This window comes from Podarcis filfolensis, assembly GCF_964270895.1.
Source record: "Podarcis filfolensis genome assembly, chromosome: 1".
Lineage (NCBI taxonomy): Eukaryota > Metazoa > Chordata > Lepidosauria > Squamata > Lacertidae > Podarcis > Podarcis filfolensis.
Window position 1 is genome coordinate 53562574 of NC_139604.1, and position 25613 is coordinate 53588186.

A 25613-nucleotide genomic window follows, 5' to 3' on the forward strand; every position below is an offset into this window, starting at 1 on the left:
GGGTTTTCAGCCATTTTTTCAGTGCTGAGGGGTTTTGGAATTGGGGGACAAATAGCTTTACAATGAGCTGAGGAGCAGAAGCAGTTAGGAAATGGCCAGTATCTCAGCCAAGTATGTTTCTTACACCTCACCAAGCTTCAGCCTGGACTCTGCACCCCTCTCAAAGGAGACGGATACTGTACCCAGCCTTTATTAACTGTTTAATTGTCCATATACTAGGGGACAATAAGTTAGAAATTACGTTTGCCTCAGGTGGGGAAGAGGGAAGGGTACCAGGGCTTGAAGATACCATCCACAAAGTGCCCTGGAAGGTAAACAGAGGAATGGACTAGACCTCCTTAGCAGGCCGTGCAGCGATGGATGCTGCATGAGGAGAAGGTGGCCCTGAGGCGAGTCCCTGGAAGATAGGTTCAGCCTTGGGGTAGGTGTGCAGGGAGAGAGGAGGGAACTGCCTGATCTGTCCACCAGATCTCTCTTCCTTCACTGTTCATAGTCCCCAGCAGTGTAGATGTTGAGAGCGTGGAAGCTGGTGGCCCGGCTGCTGGGGAGGGCGTAGGGCGTTGCCCGGGAGCGGGCTCCCACGTAGATGCTGTGATAGGACAGGTGCTTGTAGGGCAGGGCCCCTGATGCTTCACTCAAGGGTCGTCGAGCAAGGCACATATCTGGGAGGGTGGCGGGTGTGACCAGGGGTGGGTGCTGCAGCTGGGAGGCTTCTCTGAAGAGGGAAGGAGGGAGGTGATGATTGCTGGCAAACCCTAGAAAAAGAGAAGGAGCTTAGAGCTGAATGACTTCCCTGGCCAACCAAAGTCAGTCCCTACACAGCATGACTCCTGGAAATATTTAAGTCTGCCACTTTTTCCCCCTGATCCTGCCAACTCTATACATTCTGTTAATCAGAATGGCTAAGCCATCAGTGACTGAGAAATCTGCTCCAAACTTCCACCCCTGCGGTTTACCTCCATTCAATCTCACTGGGATCTCACCCAGGATCTCTGCAGACTATGCCACGGCTTATACTATACCATGGCGGCGGCTGAAAAGCTTCTCTTGGGTGGTTGTGGCTCCATATTTGTAGCAATACCATATGCATACACAAACTGCGTGGTTTGGCTAGGTCATGTGGTTGGTTTCCATACCAGTGGTTCTCTCAGTACAGATGTGGCACTTGTTTAGAAGGTGAGCATGCCACCTTGCTGAACAATGTTATTGCTACTCGCGTGCTCTACTGAGATCTCATAGAGAACTGCATGAATATGACTACACTGCAGTTAGGAAAACAAAAAAACCAAACTGCATATGAAGAAAGGCATATTGAGCAAAATATCCAGAAGATCATAGGAGATATTATTTGTTTGTTAATAGCATTTTTACACCATCTAATATTTCAGACATCTCCAAGATGTTATGCTACATATTTTTGTGTTTCTGTATTGTAAACTACCCTGTTATCCTCATATAAAAGGTGGTATAGAAATAAAAAGAAATAGAATTTAAATAAAATAAAAATAAAAGAGATGTCAAAAGATACAAAGAGCACTGAGAAGCTGCTCCCTAGTCACTGGAAGCCCTTACTTTGCAGCATTCCCTCTCAGAAATTATTGCAATTCTTAGCTAATTTTTGCACACATAAGCACCAGAAACTTGAGGAACAGGAGAAAGTTGAGATTATTAGCATCAAACATTTAAGTTTGTGCCTGAGAAAAATCTGGACCAAAGTCATGATGGTGACCAAAGTCAAGGAGGAGACCCTGTCATCTCTCCATAGCTCCATCATGCCCTGTACCTTCCCATGGAGTTCTCTACATGCAAGGCTTACTTACCATTTGCTTTTTTCACCTTACCCTTTTCTGTGGTTTCTTGAAGCTGGGCTAAGGGAGCCACACCCCCATTCCGAGATAAGCAGCCTAATAGTTGTCCTGGTGAGCCGGGCCTAGGCAGAAAAACAAGACGTGCACTTCATTGGTGGAAATAAAACTCAAATAGGTCAGGCAGAACTATAGAAGTTGTTACTGGGAGCAGTCCCAGACTTGGCGGCTTCTGTTCTCACTCCCATTATCCCTCCCATCTCCTTTTGCTCCACTCGGTAGAGTAGCTGGATGCAAAAGAGGACAGGCCTCCTGCACCTTTGTTTAATAACTGTGCAGAAGAAGGCATTTCAGCCTGTGTAGGTTGCCACACATACCAGAATTCTCTCTTCTATGCACACAGTAAGGGGCCACAAGCCTTGTTTTCCCTGGCATGTGGCCACCCTAGCTATTCAGGTGGCACACAGATTGTCAACACATACTGGCCGAGAATTTCCAACCCAGCATTTGTTTCTAAAATGCATCTTCTGCCTGTCTTCCCCACTCAGAGTAATACTTCTCTAAACGTGCAATTTTATATAAACTTACCTGGTAGCAAGCACCATTGTATTCAGTGGGGCTAGCTTTTGAGTAGCCAGGCATAGCAGTTGTGTATAGCTTGCCATAAGTGACCAGCAATGTCATATAAGTGAGTGAGTGAGTGAGTGAGTGAGTGGGTGGGCTGGTGGAGGGATGGACCTCTCAATTCCATTGCTAGTCTGCCTGGTTTCCATGCTTCCTGTGGAGGAAGGGAAACCTATCCCCGAGTTAGCCGGTTTGGTAGAAGACAACTTTGATTTTACAAGCCTGCTTAAAAGGCTTTGGAGGAGCTGGTCTTAGCCATCTAGAGGCTAGTAACTTTTGTGGGCTTATTTACAAGGCTGATGTGTATAGGATTGCAGCCTGAGAATGGAATTTGCTCTGTTTGCAGCTACATCGCATAAGAGGCTTATCCCTCCACCTGTATTTGAGAAGGCAGTGCCATGTGCGGAGACTTACCAGTCATCTGGCTCACACTCCCGGAACCCTTTTGCGAAGGGGTTGCTAGCAATTTTCAGCTGTGTGATCTGCCGAGAGAGTGAATGAGTTTTCAAGTACACACATTTTCCCTGCCGCTCCCTCTCTTGCTATAGTGGAGCTGTTGCTCTAACTACTGCCTGAGAAAGCAACACCAGCCATGATGTTACTACTGTGGTGCATCCCGATCTATGTCACGATGCTATGAAACACACTGCTGGGAGCTCTTTGAAAGAAGAGCAGGATACATGTATTTAGCATTCAATCCCAGGACATAGTGTTGAAGCTAAGCAGGTCTGGGTGTGATTAGTACCTGGATGGGAGACAACCTGGGCACTACAAGCATGCCACTTTGGATTCTATGAGGGATATAGGTGGGATGTACAAAAGCGAAATGGATATTTGTACATTGATTTTTCCATGTACGTTCGCTTTTTATCCTTGCAACAATCCTGTGATATAGGTTATGTTGGTGACTTAAGGCTACCCAATGAATGCCATGACTGTGTAGTTTTACAGATAACGCCTTCTCAGTGCACACCTATCTCTAAACATTACACCACACTAAACAATTAAAGGCTAACGCTGTAGTAATTATTATGGCACCATGAAAAATGCATTGGGAATGCTGCACAGCTTGGATTGCACAGCAAAAGGTGTCAGTGTATGTATAGATCTGTTTGCCGGCCTCCACCAGCCACACTTAGTCCTGTCCCAATCCTGATTCTCTCCAATAGGCCAGCTCTCCCATGTGATACTGACCAGTGTCACCAGAGGGCTGTGCATGCGTGTTCTCTCACCCGGTGGTTCTGATAGGCTGTCACTGCCATGAACTGAGTCTCTGTGAAGATGAAGGACTTGAAATTCTCCTGGGCGTAGCGCTCGCTATCTGGCCGTGGATCTACCACCACCACATGGAAGCGTGGTTGGTACCTGTGCATGGAGTTCAGGATGATCTGTTTGATCAAGACAAAGCAACATTTCAGATGGCTGTTCAATACATGGGCTCTCATTTAACAACTCTCTTTTACACACCCAGGAACATCAAACGACTCCCACGCCCCATGCATATTCCACATGCAAATGTATCCCCTGAGTGGTGCACAGTGTAAGTGGGAAGTCCCATAAATACACTCACACTCTTGCAAGTTGTTTTCATTTTAAGTAGTAGGAACATAGGAAGATGCCGTAAAAGGGAGTCTCTTCAAGCCCTACCTGGAGATGCCAGGGACTGAACTTATAAATACCACCAGGTTACATTTATTATGTTACATACGATGCATATTTTTATGCTCACTCCCATTTTTCTGAGATAGGAAAGCAGTGTTAACCCTGATTTGGTTTCCCTCCCTTCAGGTACAACTAAGTACAGTGCCGCCAGGTGACTAAACTGTATAATGACACTATCTGCAAAGACACTTCACAATTAACTTACATGGCCATTATCATCCATCAGGTTGTTAGTGAGCTTGAGCTTGTCAAAGGAGACAATCTGCCTCATCCACTGGCCTCCCTTGGCAGGGGAGTCAGGGTGGAAGTGAACCCGGCCAGGTGTAGCAGGATCTGCCTTGCCAGCTACCAGCCAAGCGGAGCTGTGGAACGCGTATCTGCAGGGGAAAGGGATTATGTTGAGGCAGGCCCCTTCCTTCCCTACCTTATTGAGGACCTGCAAGAGTTTGGGTGGGTCTACTACGCTTGCCTTGGTGTGCAGCTATATATAATTCCAAACTACAGTTAAGGGGAGGGGGAATTCCAGTTTGTTTTGTTCTGTATATAGGATTCAAGCATATTTTTATGGGGCATTCTACAGCAAGGTAAAACAAGAGGCAGGATTCATCTATAGCAAACATTCAGATTGAGAGGCTTAACATCCATGAAAATTTCTGAGCAAGCATTTTCAATGCAGGGAACAGCAGAGGCTGCAAGGTCAGAATAGCAAAAAAGGAAAATAAACAGGGAAATTAGAATCTTCACATGCAGTACTGCATATAACATATTGCATTTTATCCTTCATGTGCATCATAAGTTCAGAGACCATCTCGGCCACCACTAACTAATTCCAGCCCAATCCCCTGTATGTTCTTGGTGGGCAACAAATACTGGCAAGACGTCACATTGACGAACCGTACTTCCCTCACCCAAAGTGGTCTGATGCCAAGTGCCTCTGGGATTGGCAACAGAGAGCCAAACCTGGCCAGAGCGTTAATGCAAGAATGCATGCTGTTTTCCTGTAGAAACTTTCCACGTGCAAATCCCTGCTACATATTAAGCGGTGCAGAAAACCGCTGGGCTGTTTTGTGTGTTGTTAATGGTTTATCAGGGTTTTCTTCTGGCTTGAAACCCTTCTGCATTCCCTCTGTAGTTTCCTCTCTCCTCCAATCTCACACATTCTCACTCACCAACCCTTAAACTCACTACACACTTTCAAACTCTAAACAATATGAGAAAGAGAAATAAAATAAATAAATAAATCAACCATGGCACTGTTAAAGATAGTAAAATTAATTTTAAACCTCCCTCAATAATTAAGTTGCTTTAACTGATATTAGTCTTTTTCTGTTGTTGCAACCCACCCTGGGACCTTATGGTGAAGGATGGGGAGGAAATCTCTCTCTCTCTCTCTCTCTCTCTCTCTCTCTCTCTCTCTGTGTGTGTGTGTGTGTGATGTCTACTCCAAATCTCTACATCTTTTTGTGTTTTACCAAACAGATGTGCCCTGGCTCAGTGCAAGGGTGGAGTTGACTGTTAGGTTTCTGTTTGTGCCACTGTGCAGTGCTTGGAGTCATAAGACTGTTTACATTCCAGAGATTCCAGACTGTTGGAAGTCTCACAGGAGATGGGAGACGGATGTTGATGTTACTGGTTTCCTGTTCCTTTGTTCCAGTTGCCTCTCTGCTTTCACAGAGAGAGGATGTATACTCTTTTCTGTCTGCGTAGTTAGAAATGAAACTCTTAGCAATGTAGCTCATACATTCTTGTCCTTCAGCTGCTGCTTGAATACTCTGCGTAATGGGAACGTGCCTGGAGCCTCATCAAAGGCTTAGGTCATTAATCATCGTCGGAAGGGGTTCCGGAACCTCGACCGGAGGAGTGGTTCAGTAGAACAGAGATTCCGACATTGATTATATTCCATTATTAGGCTGCTCTCCACCCCTTCTAAAGGGTCTAAATAGCACTTAGTTCCCATTAGGGATAGTGGTTAATTTGTACAGTTAAATCCCACCTGGAAGCTACTTCTCATAACTCTGATGGGGTCAAGGGGTTACTGTGGGGTAACTTAGTGATGAGGGAAGTAGTGCCTTTTAATTTTGATATTTCCTTTATTACTACATTCCAGGGCAAGATTTGAAACTTGATTCTGGAACAGAATTTCAGCTCAGTTTAAGGCTTGATTCAATTAGCACAAAGGGCACAGATTTTTTTTATATTATTCCATTCATTTGATCAATATAGGAACCTGTATATATCTGGAATACAACAAAACAGCAACGAGCAGCTCCATGTAATAAATCAACACATCTCCTGCAGGTTTAAAAAGTCAGGGTGCCTCAGTTCAGAACTCCCTGCTACTACCTCTGAATTTATAGAAATCCTTCCATTAACACTTATCAGGCCTAGCCACACGCCATGCCTTCTGAGTCTCCCTGGGGCCTAGCTTGCTCTCGCTGGCTGGCTAACTAGAAGATGGCTCCAAACTCATTATCCCAGAGCCAGGCCCAGGCCATACCGGTATCTCTTGTCGTCCAAAGGCACAAAGTCCATGAGCAGCACATAATCAGCCAAGGGATCCATGCCGGATATCTTCACCTGGAAGGTGGGGAACATCCTCCTGCCACAGGGAGAAAGGAGTTTGCCGGGTGATTCTGCTTTCCCACTGCCCACTAACCTCCATCTTACCCAGGTTAGGGCAGAGGTAGCCAACTGTGTGTCTTCTAGATGCTGTTGGACTCTCCTCAGCCCCAGCCAGAATAGCCAGCGGTCAGTGATGTTGGAGACTGGCAACACCTGGAGAACATCACACTGGCTACTGCTGAGGGAGATGCCCGGGGCCTTTTGCAACAGGCTACAATAGCTTGAGGCAGGGTAGGGAGGGGCTGCAGTCCTTAGAGCAATGATTCATGGTTTCTTGCCCAATGCATGGTTTCTTGCCCCCTGCTTGGCAGGGGGTTGGACTCGATGGCCCTTGTGGTCTCTTCCAACTCTATGATTCTATGATTCTATGGTGGGAAGCCCACCTCAGGCTTTGTTGTAGGGGGCACAATAAACACCCTTGGATCACACTTTCCCTGGTGGTACACAGAGAGTTGTGGTACAGTTTGTAACTGTAAATTTAAACAGCAGACCTGCACATTGTTTTGGGCTGTAGTCCTGGGAATTGTCTGATAGATCATCTCTTTTCCTACAAACAATCCTGGACATTAAAAACAGCAGAGGGGGATCTACTAGCTGTTCTGCTGCCCTCAGAAACTCAGGGTGGAGATGGTCCAGGAGAGGGCATTCTCTGCGGCAGCCCCTAGGTTGTGTAGCTACCTCCTCATATAGGTGCGCCTGACAACTCGGCTATACAATTTTCAGCAAATGCTGAAGAGGCACCTCTTTACTCTGACCTTTGACACTTGAAATATATAGTTTAAACATCTGATTTTGGTGTGTACCTTAAGGTGAAGGGCAGGTAAATAAAAACAATGCCAAATGCCTGAATAAATGGGTATTCCATTATATAGGGCACATTATTAAGGGCATTGTAATTTGGTGTTGCTCCTTAATGTTAGACTAGTAAAAGCCAATAAGGATTACTGTAGTTCCTGTTTAGTCACTTTATAGATCAAAGCTGTGTTTTTAATCCTTAATCCTTGGACCAAAGAACATTATACCTACCGCCCTGCCTTGGTGACAATCATCTCAGTGCCAAGGCTATTGAACTCCTCCCAGAGACTCCTCATCTCCAGTTGCACAGTGACGCCAGAGACACACTGGTTTTTCCTGGCCAACTGGGAGCTGACCCCTTGCTTTGCTGCTCCCTCCACTTCATACTGCTCAAACTCTGGTGCTGTCGCCAGCAGGCACGGTGCTCCCACAGGGCTTGGTGAGAAGGGGCAGCCATCGGACGTCAGCACACTCAGACTTGCGGCGATGAATGCTGGGGATGGACAGAAGGACAACTGGCGTAATGACTATATTATGACTATGTATGAACACAGGAGGCTGCCTTACAATGAGTCAGACCTTTGCTCCATGTTGTCAGCACAGACTGAAAGCAGCTTTATTAGATTTCCGACAAGGGGACATTCTTAGCCCCACCTAGAAACGCAGGGGATTGTTCCTGTGTGCCGTTGGCATGCAAAACAGATTCTCTACCACAGAGCTATGCCCCTTCAGCTCTGACATGAATGACTGGTTCAGGAACCATCTGCCAAAGGAGGATGCTGACTCTGAGGCTACTCCTTCCCTGCAGTTGCTTCAGGCAGAGCCATAGCTATGGTGGGGAAGACTAGCTAGGTTCTTTGCCCTGGGTGAAGCATCCAGAGGGGTGCCATTGAGGCTCCCAGCCCGTGTGTGTATGCAAATGTGCTTGTGTTGGGGGGTGCCAAACTGGGATGAAATAAAGTTTAGTTTCACCCCTGGCTTCAGGGATACAATGAGGGCTCAGCCCCACAAAATGACTATTGGGGGAGAGAACTGGGCTCAGAGATATCAAATCAAATTTTATTAAACGGTCACAGACCAGATTAACTCGTACAGCTAGTCAGCAAAGCATAACACCGGAAAAAACAAAGGACAATTTCAATACAGATTAGGCCATAACAGCAATTTAAAATTAGACAGCATAAATAAAATTAAGTATTTGCCTTCGCCTGCATATTGGCATTGGAAAGCTCTTGTTTCCTGCGCCTAATAGCGGCTACACAGAATTTGGCAACATTGATCGTAATTTCAGGAACCTTATCTTCTAGCAAGGCTCTCATACGTTGGAGTTCTGGTTCATTTTTAAGCTTTTGTAGAACTGGGGCAATAAAGGTCAGGCGTAGATCCTCGTAGTAACTACAGTGCAGCAATACATGCAGACTTGTTTCCACTTCCGATGAGCCACATGGGCAAACACGTGACTCATATGGTTTGCCCTCATATCTGCCTAGCAGCAGGGCAGAGGGCAGAACGTTAAATCTGGCCAGGGTAAAGGAGTGTCTGTACTTAGGTATTTGTAAATCAGCCAGATAATTTGCGGGTGAGAACCCTCTCCCAAAGTCTCTAATTGTGGCATGTTTATCCATTTTGCCCATATGACATTGCATCTCTATGTCCCTAATGCGTTGAAGCACTTGACTTCTGGCTCTCTCATATCCTGCCGCTATCAAGATCTGCGGGGAGAATCCCAAGCTTCTTATCTTTTCAAACAGGGAAGCTTTCCAGGTAGAATGAAAGGTGTCTAAGAGTGTTAAAGGAGCCAAATCGGCCGGGGAAAAAATAAGTTTTAACCAGTAGTGTATCTTTAGAATCCACAACCGCGCGTTAACGGGTGGTTGTCCAACTTCTAAGCGGACAGCTATATTAGATACACGGGGGGGGGATCCCCAATAAACACCGATAGAATTTTGTTTGAAATGCCTCCATAGGCGCAAAATTTTTAAAACTGCAAACCTGGGATCCATAAGTGAGTTGTGGGAGTATTTTTGCAGCAAAAACCTGGGAGGCCGCCGGAACGTATTTACCCCCTTTCCCGTGAAAAAATCTTGTAAGGGCTTTATTGGCCCTTCCTGCGTTGGCAATGGCGTTTTTCATCTGTTGGCGCCACGAGACCCTTTCCTGAAAAGTTATTCCCAGGTATTTGAAAGTTGCTACCTGGTCAATAGGTTGACCATTAATTCTCCATTTGTGTTTCCTTCTTTTTTTTGAAAACACCATAATTTTAGATTTGCTGTAATTTATTGATAGTTGTTCCGCTTGACAATAGTCAGCAAGTGATCTCAAAAGCTTCCTCAAGCCAACGCAGGAAAAGGAGAGTAGGACTGCGTCGTCCGCATACAGAAGCACCGGGAGGGGCATACCTGCCAGATTGGGAGGGTGGGCATTTTCTTTCGCCATATTTACTGCTAGAGAGTTGATATAAAAATTAAATAACGTTGGCGCGAGGACACATCCTTGTTTAACCCCTCTCTCAGAGATATCACACCAGAAGGTCCACATGCGTGGACTGTCTTTGAGCCCAACTCTTTCCTTCTTCCCAGTCTGCAAGAGGGGTGGCGGTAGATGGCTGACCGGCCTCCCTAGAGTAAGGGCTGATCAATGCTTTCCTTTGCTCCATGCTTTCTAGGCACTTGTCTGGGCTTTCCAAGTCGATCTCCGAGCAGCTGGGTTTTCTTGTCCTGGCCCTTTCCCCAGGAAAACCTGTGCTTTGCCACTGAATTGGAGCAAACAGAATGCCACGGAAAACCCAGTTACCATTTGCTCCAATTCATTGGTAAAACAGCAGGACAAAAAAGCAAAACAAAACAAAACCCTGCTCGGACAAAGACCTGGAAAACTCAGACCTGTGCCTAGAAATGTGACACAAAAGGGAATGTGGATGGACCTTAATTCTGCCTGGCTTAGAAGCTCCCATGCACCCATACCGTGTCTCCTCAGACCCATGGCTAGTACCTGCTTTCCAGTGGCACGAGAGAAGAGTATGGCTGTCCTGCATGCTCTAGGCAGTCTAGAGAGGACACCAGAGTCCAGTAATCCAACGCTCCACCCCACTGACACCCCACCTGACATCTAGTTTGGTCCTGTAACTCACTGCCAAGGCCAGCCCTCACATATAACAGGGACTGGTGTTGGTGGGATTCTACTTCAGGCAGCAAAATGTCTTGGGTCTGCACTTAATAATATTGCCACAGGACTGCTGTCTACGGCAATCAGTGTAATGGGGCTATGCCACTCACCTAACCGCTCTGGCTGGGTCAAGAGAATATCAGCGCAAACATGCCAGTGGAGCCCATCTGGCACTCCTGCCAAAGCATCTCTACTACCCGGGCACTGTCTCTGCCCCTCACCATCTTGGTATGCTGCAGCAGCTCAGCCAGAGGGAGATCAGGCGAGTGGCGCAGCCTCACTACCCTGTCCACTGCTGCCAGCTGCAGTGCTTACCTGGGTGGGCATGAGGTCCACAGGAGGCTTATGGCAATTTGTGGAGACCCATAGCTTAACACTCCAGTGGGCAACCAAAGTCCACTGCTCTCCCAGTGGACTAGCCTGCACACTAAGATGCTCCATAGCTAAACCTCAGTTCTGTCTCTGTCCTCAGGTTGCTTTGAAAACTCCGAACTATATGCTGTCCTTTCTGCACAGGCTCCTTTGCTGAACAGGGGCTGGGTGGAGGGAGAGAATACTTTCTCATGTATTTTCTTAGCCATGCTTAAGATCAGCTATTGAGAGCCAGCAGCCCAGTCCTTATAACCTGGCTAAATTTATCCAACTGGGTGCAACCCTTCTTCTGCAATTACAGAATCACACAGTTGGAAGGGACCTTGAGGTGTCATTTGGCCCAACCACCAAACCCAATAATAATATGGAAATAGCTGATCTGGATCTGATCCGTAGTCCATCCATAGTCACAGCCATGTCATTAGAGGAAATCCCTATGACGTTCCAGAAGTCCCCCTTGAACTTCTGGAGTTTCTCAATAATTCCCAACCATTAGACCCATTCTCTCCCTTAAATCTGGTAGTATTGTTACAGGTCTAGATAAGAGGCAAAGAGACATTCCTCCTGGGAACTACGGGGTGGGCGGGAGATTTCAACCCACATGTCACACACATCCTAAGCACCACAGCATCCACCTTGCTTCCCACCCGGGGTGCCAAAGAACCACCAGCTTCATGATCCAAGAACTTAGCTGGAGAGCAGCTCATGGAAAATTTACCTGAGAAGATGCAGCTCTTCAGCTATGTTGAATGGCAAGGCAAAAGAGCCATGAATGCAAAGCTCCTAACCCACTTTAAGGAATCAAGAGGTCTCTACATGAAATGCCCAAAGAGAAAAGTAACAGGGTCCAGAGCACCGATGGGTGCATGCCTGGCTCCTGCAGTGCCAAGCAGGCTTTACCTGACATTGCTCGCGATGCTGGGATGACTTCGGGTTGTTTGGTTTGGCTCGTCTCTCTCCGTCTTGCCACGTCCGCCTTTGCAATGTTCTGAGTTGAATCTCTGGGATGGTGTGAGTGATTTTATTTTCCTTCATAACAGTGTTGGGGGGCAGGAGGTGGACCCAAGTCAGTCAAGTCTTCCACTCCCTCCAATGGGAAGCAAGATGGGAAAATGGGTGGATGGGGGAGAGGCTTCGTTGGGTGACATGGCAAGACCAACAGCGCATGCTGGAGGCATTTGAGTAGCTACACGTACATGCAGCAAATAAAATGCACAGCGATTAATGAGTAGGATGAGCAGGTGGCCGAGAGCAGCAACCCTGGGACCACATCCTGGGCCGAGACAATATTGCTGAAGCCGGAGGGTTAAAAAGGATAGTGGGCGCAACAGTTTTAATTTGTTGTTAGTGTTCCTCAGTGATCCTCATAAAAACCAAGGTGGAGGTCTTGAATGACAGAAGGGTCAAAGTCTGTAGCATATAGACAAGAGGGGACAGGTCAAGTTGTATAGAGGAGGGTTGTGGTTTTTTGGCAGTTCAGCTTTTCTTACTGCTGGAGTTTTAATGACGTGATGAGATGCCCCTGCTAAATCCCCCTTCTGTGTATCTGTTTAGGGCACAGGAACTCCCACCATCTTCAGGAGCACAGGACAAGCTGTTTGATGGAGGCAGCTTGTCAAACCACTGTGGAAAATGGTCTCTGAGATGCCTCCCCCTCCTTTAAAGGAGCTGTTTAGTGAGATGGGAGGGGAAGCCTGTTAGTGGTTGGGGAAGCCATGAGGAGAGGGGCTGGGATCAAGCTGTGAGATGTAAAGCGAGGAAGTGTTGGCCAGGTGTGAGGGAAGCAGGGTTGGCAGGTGGAGCAAACAGGGGTAACAGCTTGCAAAAAATAAAAAGAATAGCATCTGCACATTTTGTCTCATATATCAGACTCTGCCAATGCTACAGAATAAACATCCACAAATGTATTAGTTGAACATTTGATAGATAAGGTAAAGATATGTACAATTTTATAACATGCAGAGAACAATATGTGCAAAGAAATCAGAGAGGGGAGCTGAGGGAAGTCCTTGGTGGGGAGGAGTGGGAGGGGTGGAGGGAAGGGGGGAAATAATGTAATTGATTATTTGCACTGATATTTTGTTATGTTGAAATTGTTTAATAAAAATATTTTTTTAAAAAGACTCTGCCAATGCTACAAATGTACTTTTTTTAATGAAAGCTGGGAATCTGGAGATTATGTTTCCTTCAGGAGGTGCAACTGTCCACTATTGTCTCCCCCCCCCCCACATGGATGCCCACTACTAACACACAAAACTCCCTACCTGTCCTCTTCCTCATGCCCTCTCCAAGCATGCAAATAAGGATGCAAGAGCAGCAGTTGCCTCCATTTCCCTTGTCCTCTCCTGCTGGGCCCAGAGGGAGAGGGAAAGTGGTTGGGCAGTGGCAGGAGTGGCAAAGAGGTGGGCTTGCTCAGGGGGCAGACAGTGAGTGAACCCACATGTGCATGCAACATCGAGGAGCGGCTTGCATTCGTCAAGTAGCCATCCCAGATCAAGCACGGCATGAAGACTTACACAAGAGGCTCAGTAGGCTAGTGAGGGAGCCATCTTCCCTTCCTCTCCTCCTCTCCATGCTCAGCCCTCAGGCACAGGGCCATGGTCTTCCCCTCCATCCATCTTCCTCCTGCCAAGCTGGCGACAGCTGCTCCTTGTGCCTTCTCACACCTCCTCATCTTGCCGCTCAATACCTGCCGGGGAGTTATTAGAGCTGCCACTGCTGGTGACAGAAGGAGATAAATGGGCAGTAGCTGAGAAGGGTGCCCCCTCGGCAATGAGACTGTGAGGGAGGCCAGATCTGGGGTGGGTGTGATGGTACTCTTAGCATGAGGGAGGAAAGGATGGCTCCCAGAGAGCAGCAGGCAAGAGAAGTCCTTACTGAGGTATTTTGTAAGGAAAGAAAATAACATGAAGGATGGAATGGATTCTATTCATTACAGGCCCAAAAGAGTCAATGGTTTCTCCAGGAGTCCTATGCTGCAGAAGAATAGGGCGCAAGTGTCAATTCTACCTATTTATATCGCTATAAATTTGAGCTGGTCTATGGCTTTTGAATCTTGCCTGTCACCTCTGGTCAGTTTAAGCTGCAACCCTATGCATACTTACCTAGACAGGGTCAGCCCTACCACTAGGTGGAGTGAGGCAGCTGCCTCAGACAGCAAATGCTAGAGGCACAGGGACTGGAGGCGAGGCGTTGGAAGACATAGTTGTTGTTATGTACTGATCTGAGTATATTTCAGTTGTGTTTGTTTGCCACATAGTTTGCCCTACACCCCCTCAGGTGCTGTGGAGGACGCTGTCCCATTGCCAGTGTTGAAGTAAAATTAAACTGGTTAGCTTCTATATGTGGAAATGAAGGATGGCACTATCTTGTCCTTTGTTTCAAGAAGCAAAATGTCTTGGACCAGTCCTGTAGCTGGTAAGAACACAGACTCTTTCCTACATGACACTGTTGCCCTACATGGAGATCTTCCATATGACATTGTTTTGTGTTTCCCAACCAAATGGTAGAAAATTCCACTAATGACTGGAATCTGTGGCTAGAAGACAATTCTTTTGCTAGGAGTGATAGTAGCTAAGGGCACAATGATGTTTCTCAATGGGAGCTCATGGTTGGTAGCTACCTAGAAATCTTGTTCATTCATTCGAAGGAGGTGGGAATCAGAACTTGAAGCAGGAGACCCAAAGCTAGTGGAGGGGATATTGTAAAGTGGGTGCATTTGTGTGTGAGGGAGAAGAAAAAGGCATTTGTGGAGTCTGGAGTGAGACAAAAAGAGAGCTATGCTCGCTGAATGTACTTTGGGGTGCAAGGCATCTTTCTCGGGCAGTGTTACCCGTGCAACTTCTCATTGCTCAAGGAAGTGAGGGAGCATGCAAGAGTGTTTAGAAATATCTGTTCATTAGTAAGAAGGCAGGGCAGTTGTAAATAGTGTGAGCCCCAAAGCTGCATCCAGTTTTGGAACATCATCAGTGCTTTTTTCTGGGGTGACGCAGGCGTATGCATACCCCTAAACATTTTGTGAATCTTTGTACTTTTGTCCATTTACTGTATTTATTTTGAAGTGCACAACTCAGGGTGTTCCCAGGCAACATGGTTACTGAGCATTCATCCTGATTTGTTTACAGGGTGGATAGGCAATGTCAGCGAGTTAATGTGTGGGCTTCTTGTGCAAGACCTCCCAATCAACTGGCATTGTGCAGCCTGAATTTGCCAATACGTGATTGAATCCCACCTGAAAATAGCAATAGTCTGCAAATGTCCTGCAAGTGTGAACCCAACCACTCAGGCTGGGGTGATTTCATACTTAATCCCTAGCAATTATTCTTAATTTCTTGCCCAGTTTGGGTTCTTTGACTCAGAACTTAAGACAGGGCAACATTTTGGTGCAGATGCAGTGTGGTCCATAGGTCACTGGCAATTGCAACAAGAAAATAATTCACCAGGCTCCAAACAGCTAGAGCTAAAGGTTAAATGTTCGCTTTCCAGCCTCACTGTAACTCTTAACAGCTCAAGCGCACTGAGGTGGCAGGAGCCGTCCTGAGCTAAGAACCCATATTAATTTAAGTCCTCTGACTGGTAAGTGTCCCCAACTTCTGTTATTTTCCCACTGAACGTCATGAAGGCCAAGAGCTTACTCTGGGTAGCAGGACTGTGTTCATTTACATTTTTCCATATACTTTGGTAAACTAAATCATCTTATGGGGCACGAATGTTTCCTATTCTTCTCATAAGCCCTTCTTCCGGATATCTTCAGATTTCCTCAGAGTTGCCCTTCCACCATCTGCAGTTCTGCAAAGTCTTCACAAGATACTTGCAAGTTTGTGGACTCTCCAGCTGCAAGTATGTGGATTTGTAGAGATTAGGAACTGGCAGCCAAATAATGAGCTGCTTAATTCAAATGAATATGGGACATTTAGTACTATGGCCCTTCTCACCTGCTTAGGGTTGTTTGGTCACAATGCTGAAGTGACGGTGGAAACCACAACTGGAAGAGTTGCCCTCCTATGTCATTCATAAATGGTAGCATAAATGCTGTCTGGTCTAGACTCCAGTCTACAAACTGTGCTCTTTTGCCAGCTTCCTCCTTGCCCACAGTGTACATCTCCTCCTATCTGTATGTCTTACATATAACTTTGCTCAGTCCTACATGGCTCTTTCTTTCTCCAGCTGCACCCACCCATTGTTTTCTCAGCTTTCTGCTTTTCAGGTAACTTCCTACTTCAAGAATGGGGAGCGTGTGGCCCTGCAGATGCATTTGGAGCTCCTTTCAGGCCCAGCCAGCGTGGCTAATGATCAGGGGGTGATGGGAGTTGAAATCCAATTATGGAGCCATAAAAGATGGGCAAAAGCAGTGCTTTTTTCTAAAATAAAAATGTTTAGGGGTACTCTCATTTTCCTACTCATATTGAAATACTGCCCCTCAATGTGGCCAAACTTAGATGTTTAGGGGGGTGCGTACCCCTGCGCGCCCCCCACCGAAAAAAGCACTGGATGAAACACAGTACGCTGTGCTGATGTAGGTCATGGTTGCTGCTTGCTGCTTTCCCTCCCCTTCGCCGTGACCCTTGTTGCCGACACCATCTTTCCCCTTCTCCTCTTGCTGCCTTCCACTACTTTTCTGCTGCTCCTCCTCTTCCCTCTGCCACTGCCTCCAGTGCAAGGACATCCTTGTAGCATCTTTGCAGCTCAGCATCACACTGCAAGGAAGAGGTCTTTCCTCAAAGCAAGGTATGGCAGTTATGGTAGTCACAGAGAGGGTGGTCACCACTGCCATTTTGCTACCACCGTGGCAAACATTGTTGAAAGTTTGCCTCTGCTAAACTTTAAAGTTCAACGGAGGGCCAAGTGTCAGTGGTGCCTCAGTCACAATGCCTTGTGCTCTTTCTCTCTGCAGATCAGCTGTTCCTACCATCAAAGCATCATTTGCATTCAGCTTGGCCCTTTTGAGCATTGTAGCAGTTTTTCTACATTGACCCCTCTCAAGAGATTTAGTTGTATCTCATGGGTGGTATTCAACTAACTCCTCACCCTAAGTTGTTTTCTCCCAGTGGCTCCACTTTTCCTTATTGTGATCCCCTGAAGGTAGCCATTTCTGGATTTCTTCTTCTGCTGTTCCTAGAAAGAATCGTGGCTGCCACTTGCACCGTCTGCCCCCTCTGTTTGAACCCCCTTGGAGGTTTCTAGCTGCAGATCAGCTAACAGCCCTCCCACTTCTGGCAGGATGGATGCAGAGTAAAAATTGCCAGCCAACTTGAAGATGAAATCCCCAACAATACTGCAATCCTAGCTTTCTGCAGTTTCTCCATTATAGGTTGAAGCTCTGCTGCTGTCCCAGGGTTTCAAAAATAGATCTTAACACGCTGAACTTTCACTTCCTCATGTTTCAGCACGTGGAAATTGTGCAACGTCTTAAGCACAGCTTCTTTAATTGTAAACCTCTTAAATCTTATCACTAGATCTCTCACTTCACCGCTGTTTGGCTCCCTTGGACTGGGGGCCCCATAAGCTTGTTCAGTGTCCTGCCAGGTCACTTCTACTGGCAATTTCAAGTCCTGGAACCAGTGCAATATAAATGACGCGGGGCCCTCCCATTCCTCTCTCCAGAAGGCCCAGTTCTGAACATAAGATTTTACCCTGCATGTTCTCCTGCTTCTCCACGCATAATTGTAAGTCTCTAGCTGCCATTTTCAATTTCAGCAGCTAGCTCTTTTCGGAGCATTTTAAGGTAAGCTAGAATTTCCCCTTTGCTGAACTTGGCCCCATCATGCTCCATGTCAGCATCTTGGTGACACTGACAGGGTCCATTTTTCCTGTTGTTTTAGTTGGGAAAATTGAGGATTTGAAGCTTTCCACTGGAAATATATAAAAAAGAGAAGGGTCAAAGATGCTGAAGAGTGTTGTTGTTGTTGTTGTTGTTGTTGTTGTTGTTGTTGTTGTTGTTGTTGTTGTTAAAATGCCCCATGTGTTCAGCCCCAAAAGGCCTTCTTGAGGGGCTTTCCTGCAAAACAATAGGTCCACATGTGAATTAACCATAGTTACATTTTGTTTTATATATGTTTTATTAATTGTGTGGTCCTATCTTTCTGTAAAAGAAAAAAAAAAGATGTTATAGATATTGTTTGTAAACTTGCATCCATATCAATTAGCATATGCAAATAAGTGTCTCTCTTTTTTTTACCTTTTTGCTGGTGTTGCATGTCCTCATTTTAGTGGTGTGCTGAGTGGCCACTCTAACTGAAACTTATCTCTGCTCTTTCACTGTTTAACCTGGCAGGCAGAAGGAGGAAGGGGTCTACATTGCAGCTTCCATTCACCTGTCCACCTCTGTGCAGTCCTATAGAAGAGTCACAGTCTTGTCTTCATAGAATTGTAGAGCTGGAAGGGACCATGAGTGTCATCTAGTCCATCCCCTGCAGTGCAGGACTCTTTTGCCCGACGTGAGTCTTGAACCCACAACCCTGAGATTAAAAGACTTCTGCTCTACCAACTGAGCTGCCCAGCAGCTAGGATTCAGGAGGCGCACACATCAGCTGTCTAGCTCCCTCCCATGAAGTCTGTCTTCATGGTTAGAATCAGGCAGGCGCCCTGGCAGACAGAAAGGCGTATTGCAAAACAAAAACAAAAAATCCCAACAACACGCATGCTGCAGAGGCAACAACCTATGGCATTTTGGTGCCTGAGGCAGAAAATCCATAGTGTGCACAGCAATGATCACAAGCAACCGTGCCATGTTTGAAAGGGAAGGGGCTGACAAAGGTTTTTTTCCAGAGGTGGTGGTAACTGTGGAAGGGATAGCCTCTGTAGCAGACAGCAAATTTAACTGGGCATCCGATTCCAAGGAGAACCGCTGCACCCCATGGTATTCCACAACCAGCCAACTCATAGCTCCATATGCTGCCTCCAAATGTCTCCTGGTCCTTTCATCTACTTCTTTTAATTTTTGCAATTTATTTTTTAATTTCAAGTAACGAAACATATCCATACAAGGATTACAGAGCTTAGTAGCTGTACAGAAAAGAAAGCAAAATAGCGGCTGATGGTTGTAGTTTTAGACGTTCCAAGAAAGGCAATCAAATGAAAGTGTCTCTCCATAAGGAGAGTTCAAGGAGTTGATGGAGGGTGAAAACTATGTCCAATTGTCTTAACAAAGTCTCTCTCTGATCCTTTCCTAATTGAAAGCTGGTGACAAACTGCTTCTTTGCCCCTCAGCTTAGATATGAGGAATGTCGTGTTCCCAAATGCTCCTGGGTGTTGCATTCTAAAGGCTGCCAGATTCCCAACTATCAGAAAAACATATTAAGTTATTAATGACTACAGCAGTTCTTTTGTTAACGTCCCTGGCCGCTCATCAGCTGGGCGTTCCCCATTATCAAGATGGCCAAATTCATGACATTATGAAAGATGAAACTTGAGAACATGAGTGTTTCTCCCTCCTCCCTCTTTTTTATTATTTAAATCTCATAATAATTAAAGTCATGTGGGTGGGTGTGCACATGTTTTTTAAGCAAGAGATTTGTGGCTTTTTGCATATGCATACCAATAACATGCAAACCATTTAAATGTTTGAGATAATAGTCACTTTAGATGCAAACTCCCTCTGCTGGTCTCTCCAAATAGCACCTATGCTTTCAAGTCATGACAGGGTGAAGGGAGGTTGCCAGGGCCTGATGAGGTGGAGAAATGGAAGCAGCAGAAAGTTAACTATTTGAAGACACTGTAGGATGTGTGAGGCTTTGAAAGTCCTGGACCGGCTTCAGAAAATGGGAATTGGGAGCATGGTATTACAGTGGTCCCAATCCTGCCTTCAGAACCAAGTCCAGAGAGTAGCATTGGGAGAGTGCCCCCTGGTGGCTCTTATGGGGTGCTGCAGGGGACTGTCTTATCTCCACTGCTGTTTAATATCATTCTACATGAAGCCACTGGGAGTGGTCATTAGGAGTTTGGGGGCAAGGTGCTAATGGTTATTTCTCCTTAACCATTGAATCAAAAGAGGCTGCTGCCTGGATGCAGTGGTGAAATGGATGAGCTAAAACAAGCTGAGCTTGTATTCTGGCAAGACAGAGGCGCTGGGGGTGAGTAGCTCCCGTGTCTGAGAAATTGGTCAGTTGCCTACCCTGGATGGGGCTGCACTCCCTCTGAAGGAGCAGGTTCACAATTTGGGGGTGCATCTGGTCAGCTTGGTCACAGGAGGCTCTGTGGCTAGAAGTTCCTTTGACCAGCTGCGACTGATTCAACAGCAAAAAAAATTTTTTTTTCTCCTTCCAGTAGCACCTTAAAGACCAACTAAGTTAGTTCTTGGTATGAGCTTTCGTGTGCATGCACACTTCTTCAGATACCAAGTGTGCATGCACACGAAAGCTCATACCAAGAACTAACTTAGTTGGTCTTTAAGGTGCTACTGGAAGGAAAAAAATTTTTTTGTTTTGACTATGGCAGACCAACACGGCTACCTATCTGTAACTGATTCAACAGCAACAGTCATTCCTGGACTGGGAAAGCCTTGCCACAGTAGTTCGTGAATTTCCAATGCTGTGGATTTACTGCAATGTACTCTATGTGGGGTTTCACTCTTGCTTGATCCGGAAACTGCAGTTAGTACAAAATGCTGCAGCATGATTGCTGGCAGGAGTGAGGCGTTGTCAGCATATAACACCTGTGCTCAGAGATCTGCACCGGTTGCCGATTTGCTGCCGAGCCAAGTTTAAGGTGTCACTGTTAGGATATAAAGCCCTTAAGAACTGGGGACCGGTTTATGTATCAGCTCACCTTACCCTCCATGTGCCCCCTCGGCCATTTCGATTGGCGAAATTGGCACTACATAATAGGTGCCACATAATACCTCTTCTGTATTTGTAAGAACTCAGTCATTTAGTGTGGCAGCGCATACACTTTGGAACTCCCTGCCTCTTGAGATCAAGAGGTATCTTCATTGCACTCTTTTTGGTGCCTGCTAGAAACATTCTTGTTTAGGCAAGCCTACCCTGGTGCTTAGGAAGTAATTTTAATCTGTTTTAGTATTTTAACGTCTGTATGTTTTAAAATAGGGTTGAAATTTTACTGTGTTATCTTTCGTAAACTGCTTTGAATTTTTTTTTTACAATCAAGCAGCATATAAATGTTATGAAATAAACAAATAAAGGCTTTGCTCTAAAGGAGGGCTTTGAGGGACAGAAATGGTTTGGCTAGGTGCAAATGGGGGGAATTCTTTGATGTTTCCAAAAGGGCAACAGTCATTTCTTGGCTTTCTTTCTCCTAACAGGAGCCAAAACCACCACAGTCATGGCGGAACTTCAACGTCTTCCCTCCTTGAAACGAGTGGCCGTTTCTGGGGGCACCCATGGGAATGAGATGTCGGGAGTTTACCTGGCCAAGCACTGGCTCAGGGACCCCTCTGAGTTGCAACGTGGCACCTTCCAAGCTACGCCCTTCCTGGGCAACCCACGGGCAGTTGAGCAATGTGTGCGCTACATTGGGAGGGATCTTAATCGGGCTTTCCTCAATGAATTTCTCACGTGAGTCTATGACCCTGTGTGTTGCTCTGCAGAACTTCCCTAGGAAAGGCAAGAGTTATGCCACTCCTGCTACTGGGGAAGGGAAACTGCTTTGGTTTGCATTCCTCTCAGCTAGATCTGAGGATGTATTGGAGTGCTAAATCATCACTCAAGGCTGGATTTTGCTGCATAAGGCTGGGGTGGAGAACTTTTGGCTCTTTAGATGTTTCTGAACTACAACTCCTCTCATCCCACGCCATTAACCAGGCTTGCTAGGGCTGATGGGAGTTGTAGTTCAAAAACATCTGGAAGACCTCCATGGGAAAATGTCATCTCACCTTCAGTCCTGGTTGAAATCCCTCTTTTGGCCCAGGAATCTGCCAATTTGTCATCACCTTTGTTTTGCTCATCTGTTTCTTAGCTCCAAGGACTCTGACATAGACCACTATGAAGTTCAACGTGCTCAGGAGATCAACCAGAGTTTTGGGCCCAGGGGTTCATCTCAGGCCTATGACTTTATGTTTGACCTACATAACACCACAGCCAACATGGGTGCCTGCCTTTTCGTGGCCACTGAGCACTGCCTGTTGCCCATGCACATGTGTCACTACATTCAGGTAAGCCCATGATCCTGGGATCTCCTGAAAATCTCATTTCTCCAGCTTTTTCAGGGAAGTAAAGCTGAAGTTTCCCCTTAAAAGCTACTTCTTTTCTCCACAGAAGCATTATTCAATGGGGCCCTGCACCATCTTCCTTTATCAGAAGCCAGGAGAGGAGACTCTTTACCTCACTTCAGTGGCCAAAGCTGGAATAGGTAGGGAGTGATAATCAGCCTGGGCATTCCTGATGGCAGAGAACTATCCATTCTAGGTCAACTTTGACAGGAGGGGCAGGGCCACTCACCTGTCAGTCATCGTATAATTGTGTATCATGCTCCCCAGAGGAGCTCAGGGTAGGAGACATGTTTTCTCTCCCCTTTACACTCACAATAACCCTGGGAGGAAAAATAAGCTAAGAGGCAGTGAGTGGTCCAAGACCACCCAATAAGCTTTGTGGGTGAGGGAGGGGATTTAAACCCAGGCTACCGTCCCCCAAATTCAACACTCTCAACAACGATGCTATACCACACTGGTTCTGATACTGAGCAGGGCTAGGGTGGAAATGTGTTTCATATAGGTGTACTAACACCAGGTGTTTGACCCAAAGGTAATGGCATGCTGTGCTTAAAAAATTACCAGAGCAAGGGAGTGAAATGCACAGGATCAGAGCACCGCTGTGCCAGTTATGCAAAAGGCTTTCGGGAAGCTCATGCTTTACGTAAGATAGGCAGAGGGACTCTGCTGGGATAATTCCATAATCACTTCTCTGTTATTCCCCTGCAGCGTTAGAGCTGGGTCCTCAGCCCCAAGGAGTGGCGCGAGCCGACTGCCTTGCTCAGATGAGATCCATCATGGCCTGTGCTCTGGACTTCATTGAGCTTTTTAACAAAGGTGACCTATCCCATCATTCCTCGTTCTGTACTGATTCTTGGGATTTGGAGCTGGGCAAAATCAGAGGTGGGAACTCTTTTCACCCTCAGGGACTGCATTCCCTCACGAGGAGCCTCCTCCTGGGAGGCCTTGTGACAGTGGTGCCCAGGCCTAGAGGCAAAAGTGGGTGGGGCAGAGCCAGTGGCAAAATGGGCGGAGCCATAGGTGAGACTCTTCCCTTTGTACAGTAGGTGCCATTCCAGCCGTGCAAACACACTCCTCTTCGTCTTTCATCCGGCCAAGTGAGAGGCATTGTTGCTGCTGAAGGGCAAATTCCAGCCAAGCAAAAGCACCTGATGAAAACTGAGAGCAGGGCCTGTGTGGTCTAGGGAAGGGGTGTGGTCTGAGGAGAGGTATGAGGACCTGATAAAGAGCCCCTAGGAAGCCACATTTGGCCTCCACTCTTGAGCTAAATGGATGTGACTGGCATGGGTCCAAGAGCTTTTCTTTTTCCTTGCTGTTTTCCCTGGGAAACCCTCTATTTATTCCTGAATCAGAACAAATGTCAGTAGGGTTTTCTGCAAATTGACGCTTGTTCTGATTCAGCAGTAAACAGCGGGTTTTCCCAGAGAAAGTGACAGGACCAAAAAAACCACAAAACCCTCTCAGAGAAATCACAGGAAAAATAGAAGAAATTGAAGGACAAAGGAAAGTGTGAGTGAGCCCTTAGATAGTTGACGTTGCCTTTTTAGTTTTAGTGGTGAATGTTGACAGTCTTTCCCCTCCCACACACACACTTTTCTCTTGTGAGTATATAGACAGAAGTAGATAGTATGTGTCTGGCCTACCAAACAACCACCATACATTACTCAGAAATCATTCTGACAATATAATTCATGTTTTATGATATATGCTTCTAGAGTGGTCCACTGTGTGAGTTATGCTATTCCATCTATTAGAGAGCTCTGCTGTTGTTTTTAAATGAATTTTGGCATGAAGCCTTGGCCAATGCTCAGGTGCCACTCACTGACGTACAGCCCCATAGTGATTGTGGCTCAGGAGTGGGGTGGGGACCCCACATTTTCTTCTGCCCTAATGGACCATTGGCCATTAAGTGAGACACTCTCCCTTTCTATGGTCTGGTTGTCTTTCCATCTCCTCTGGTCAGGCACATTGTTCCCATCCTTTGAGACTGAAGCATACAAGGTAGTTGAACGTGTGGATTTCCCCCGCTATCCTGATGGTGAGATCTCTGCTGTGATGCATCCCAATCTGCAGGTGAGTATGGAGGGAAAAGGAAAGAAGGGGGGGAGCAGACTCCTCTCTCTCTCTCTGTGTGTGTGTGTGTGTGTGTGTGTGTGTGTTTGGGTGTAAAAAATGTAATCTGTATGCATCTTTGTAGCAGCTGCTGCTTCTCCTACACCAGGTATGGCCAAACTTGGCCCTCCAGATCTTGTTGGCCTACAACTCCCATCATCCCTAGCTAGCAGGACCAGTGGTCAGGGATGATGGGAATTGTAGTCCCAAAAACATATGGAGGGCCGAGTTTGGCCATGCCTGTCCTACACAATGTGTTAAAGGACTAGGCTCCTACATCTTTTAAAAGTGTGTAGAAATGAGAATGTTGGCAGGTGTTACAAAAGAGAGGAAACTTGCAACTGCCAAAATTCTTTCCCATACACGATTGTTGTAAGTGTCGTAGCTGTCACTTTCTACTACATCTTATCACCCATCACCCTGCAGGCAGCAGTGTGGGAAAACCCTTGCTGCATATGTTCCAGCTTCTGTGAGAGTTGCTCTTGCCACTCCCAGGCAGAGAAGATGTAGGAATGCTTGCTCCAGGTGATGCTTCTTACTGTTCTGCCTTTAGCTTATAATCAAATCCTCTCTCTTTAGGATAAAGATTTCCAGCCCCTGAAGCCCGGGGACCCCATTTTCCAGACGCTCAGTGGAGATGTGATTCTGTATGAGGGTGACAGCATCACCTACCCAGCCTTCATCAATGAGGCAGCCTACTATGAGAAGAAAGTGGCCTTCGTCAAGATGGAGAAACGCACATTCGCCCAACCTGCACTGCAGAAGGAGCTTTAAATAAGTCACGTTTAATCCCGGGAACAAACCAGACATCACCAGAAGCCAGTTCAAAAGAATACATTTTATATCATCTAAGAAGCCTCTGTAGTATCCCTCCCCTAGGCACCGTATATTTGCACAAAAAATAAAGAGTCCTTGTATAATTTCATAGTTTATTACTGGAGACAGCTCTATCTCATGCTTATAGGATACGATAACATCATTCTCTAAAACAGTAGTTCATTGCCTTTTCATCCAAAGAATTTGCACTGGGCTGGTCCCCCTGCAGGTTTTCTAGATTGCCTTTTAATATCTGTGGGATGGAACTGTTCTGTTGGAGTGGATCACTGTGTTCTAATACAGTTAGAGTTAGCATGAATACAAGGTGTGAGTCTAGATTCAAATCCTGTGATCTAGTCAGAACTGCCTGAGCATTTTAGCTCAGGCTCAGCCGCCCTACCCCCCAAATGTCCTTCTTCATGAGGGTGGCGACAAAAATAAAAGGATGCTTATTTGCATAATCCAATTTTACGTGT

At 46.3% G+C, this 25613-nt stretch overlaps 2 protein-coding genes across 7 annotated transcripts; one reads left to right on the plus strand and one right to left on the minus strand.

Moving 5' to 3' along the window:
* Positions 1-51: 51 nt before the first annotated feature.
* On the minus strand, positions 52-13659 carry TBX10 (T-box transcription factor 10). The gene is made up of 8 exons (XM_083626570.1): positions 13562-13659; positions 7740-8001; positions 6589-6690; positions 4297-4468; positions 3662-3817; positions 2844-2911; positions 1842-1930; positions 52-755 (listed from the first exon to the last, which is right to left on the minus strand). Exons 1-8 carry the CDS (start codon positions 13617-13619, stop codon positions 481-483), a joined length of 1182 nt encoding a protein of 393 aa, XP_083482696.1. The 5' UTR covers positions 13620-13659; the 3' UTR covers positions 52-480.
* Positions 13660-15601: 1942 nt separating this feature from the next.
* Positions 15602-25241, plus strand: ACY3 (aminoacylase 3). 6 transcript variants are annotated; one of them, XM_083627456.1, is made up of 8 exons: positions 16972-17769; positions 18319-18481; positions 21304-21556; positions 21957-22152; positions 22256-22349; positions 22918-23025; positions 24173-24282; positions 24901-25241. In XM_083627456.1, the coding sequence occupies exons 3-8, from the start codon at positions 21324-21326 to the stop codon at positions 25093-25095; spliced, it is 936 nt and encodes a 311-aa protein (XP_083483582.1). In that variant the 5' UTR covers positions 16972-17769; positions 18319-18481; positions 21304-21323; the 3' UTR covers positions 25096-25241. The 6 variants fall into 6 exon arrangements, with proteins under 6 accessions (XP_083483585.1, XP_083483582.1, XP_083483583.1 ...); XM_083627457.1 differs by having other exon boundaries at positions 16972-17710; XM_083627459.1 differs by lacking the exons at positions 16972-17769; positions 18319-18481 and adding an exon at positions 15602-15620.
* The last annotated feature ends 372 nt before the right edge of the window (positions 25242-25613 follow it).

Bases quoted from the DNA above. Each gene is read 5' to 3' on its own strand.
- TBX10 (XM_083626570.1), bottom strand. From the start codon at position 13,619: ATGGAGAGGAGGAGAGGAAGGGAAGATGGCTCCCTCACTAGCCTACTG. The intron at 8,002-13,561 runs GTAAGTCTTCAT...GTCCATCCCCAG, and splicing joins TAGCCTACTGAGCCTCTTGT to CATTCATCGCCGCAAGTCTG. The intron at 1,931-2,843 runs GTAAGTCTCCGC...TTTTCTGCCTAG, and splicing joins GAGTGTGAGCCAGATGACTG to GCCCGGCTCACCAGGACAAC.
- ACY3 (XM_083627454.1), top strand. From the start codon at position 20,062: ATGGATGAGCTAAAACAAGCTGAGCTTGTATTCTGGCAAGACAGAGGC. The intron at 21,557-21,956 runs GTGAGTCTATGA...TCTGTTTCTTAG, and splicing joins TTCCTCAATGAATTTCTCAC to CTCCAAGGACTCTGACATAG. The intron at 22,350-22,917 runs GTAGGGAGTGAT...ATTCCCCTGCAG, and splicing joins AGTGGCCAAAGCTGGAATAG to CGTTAGAGCTGGGTCCTCAG.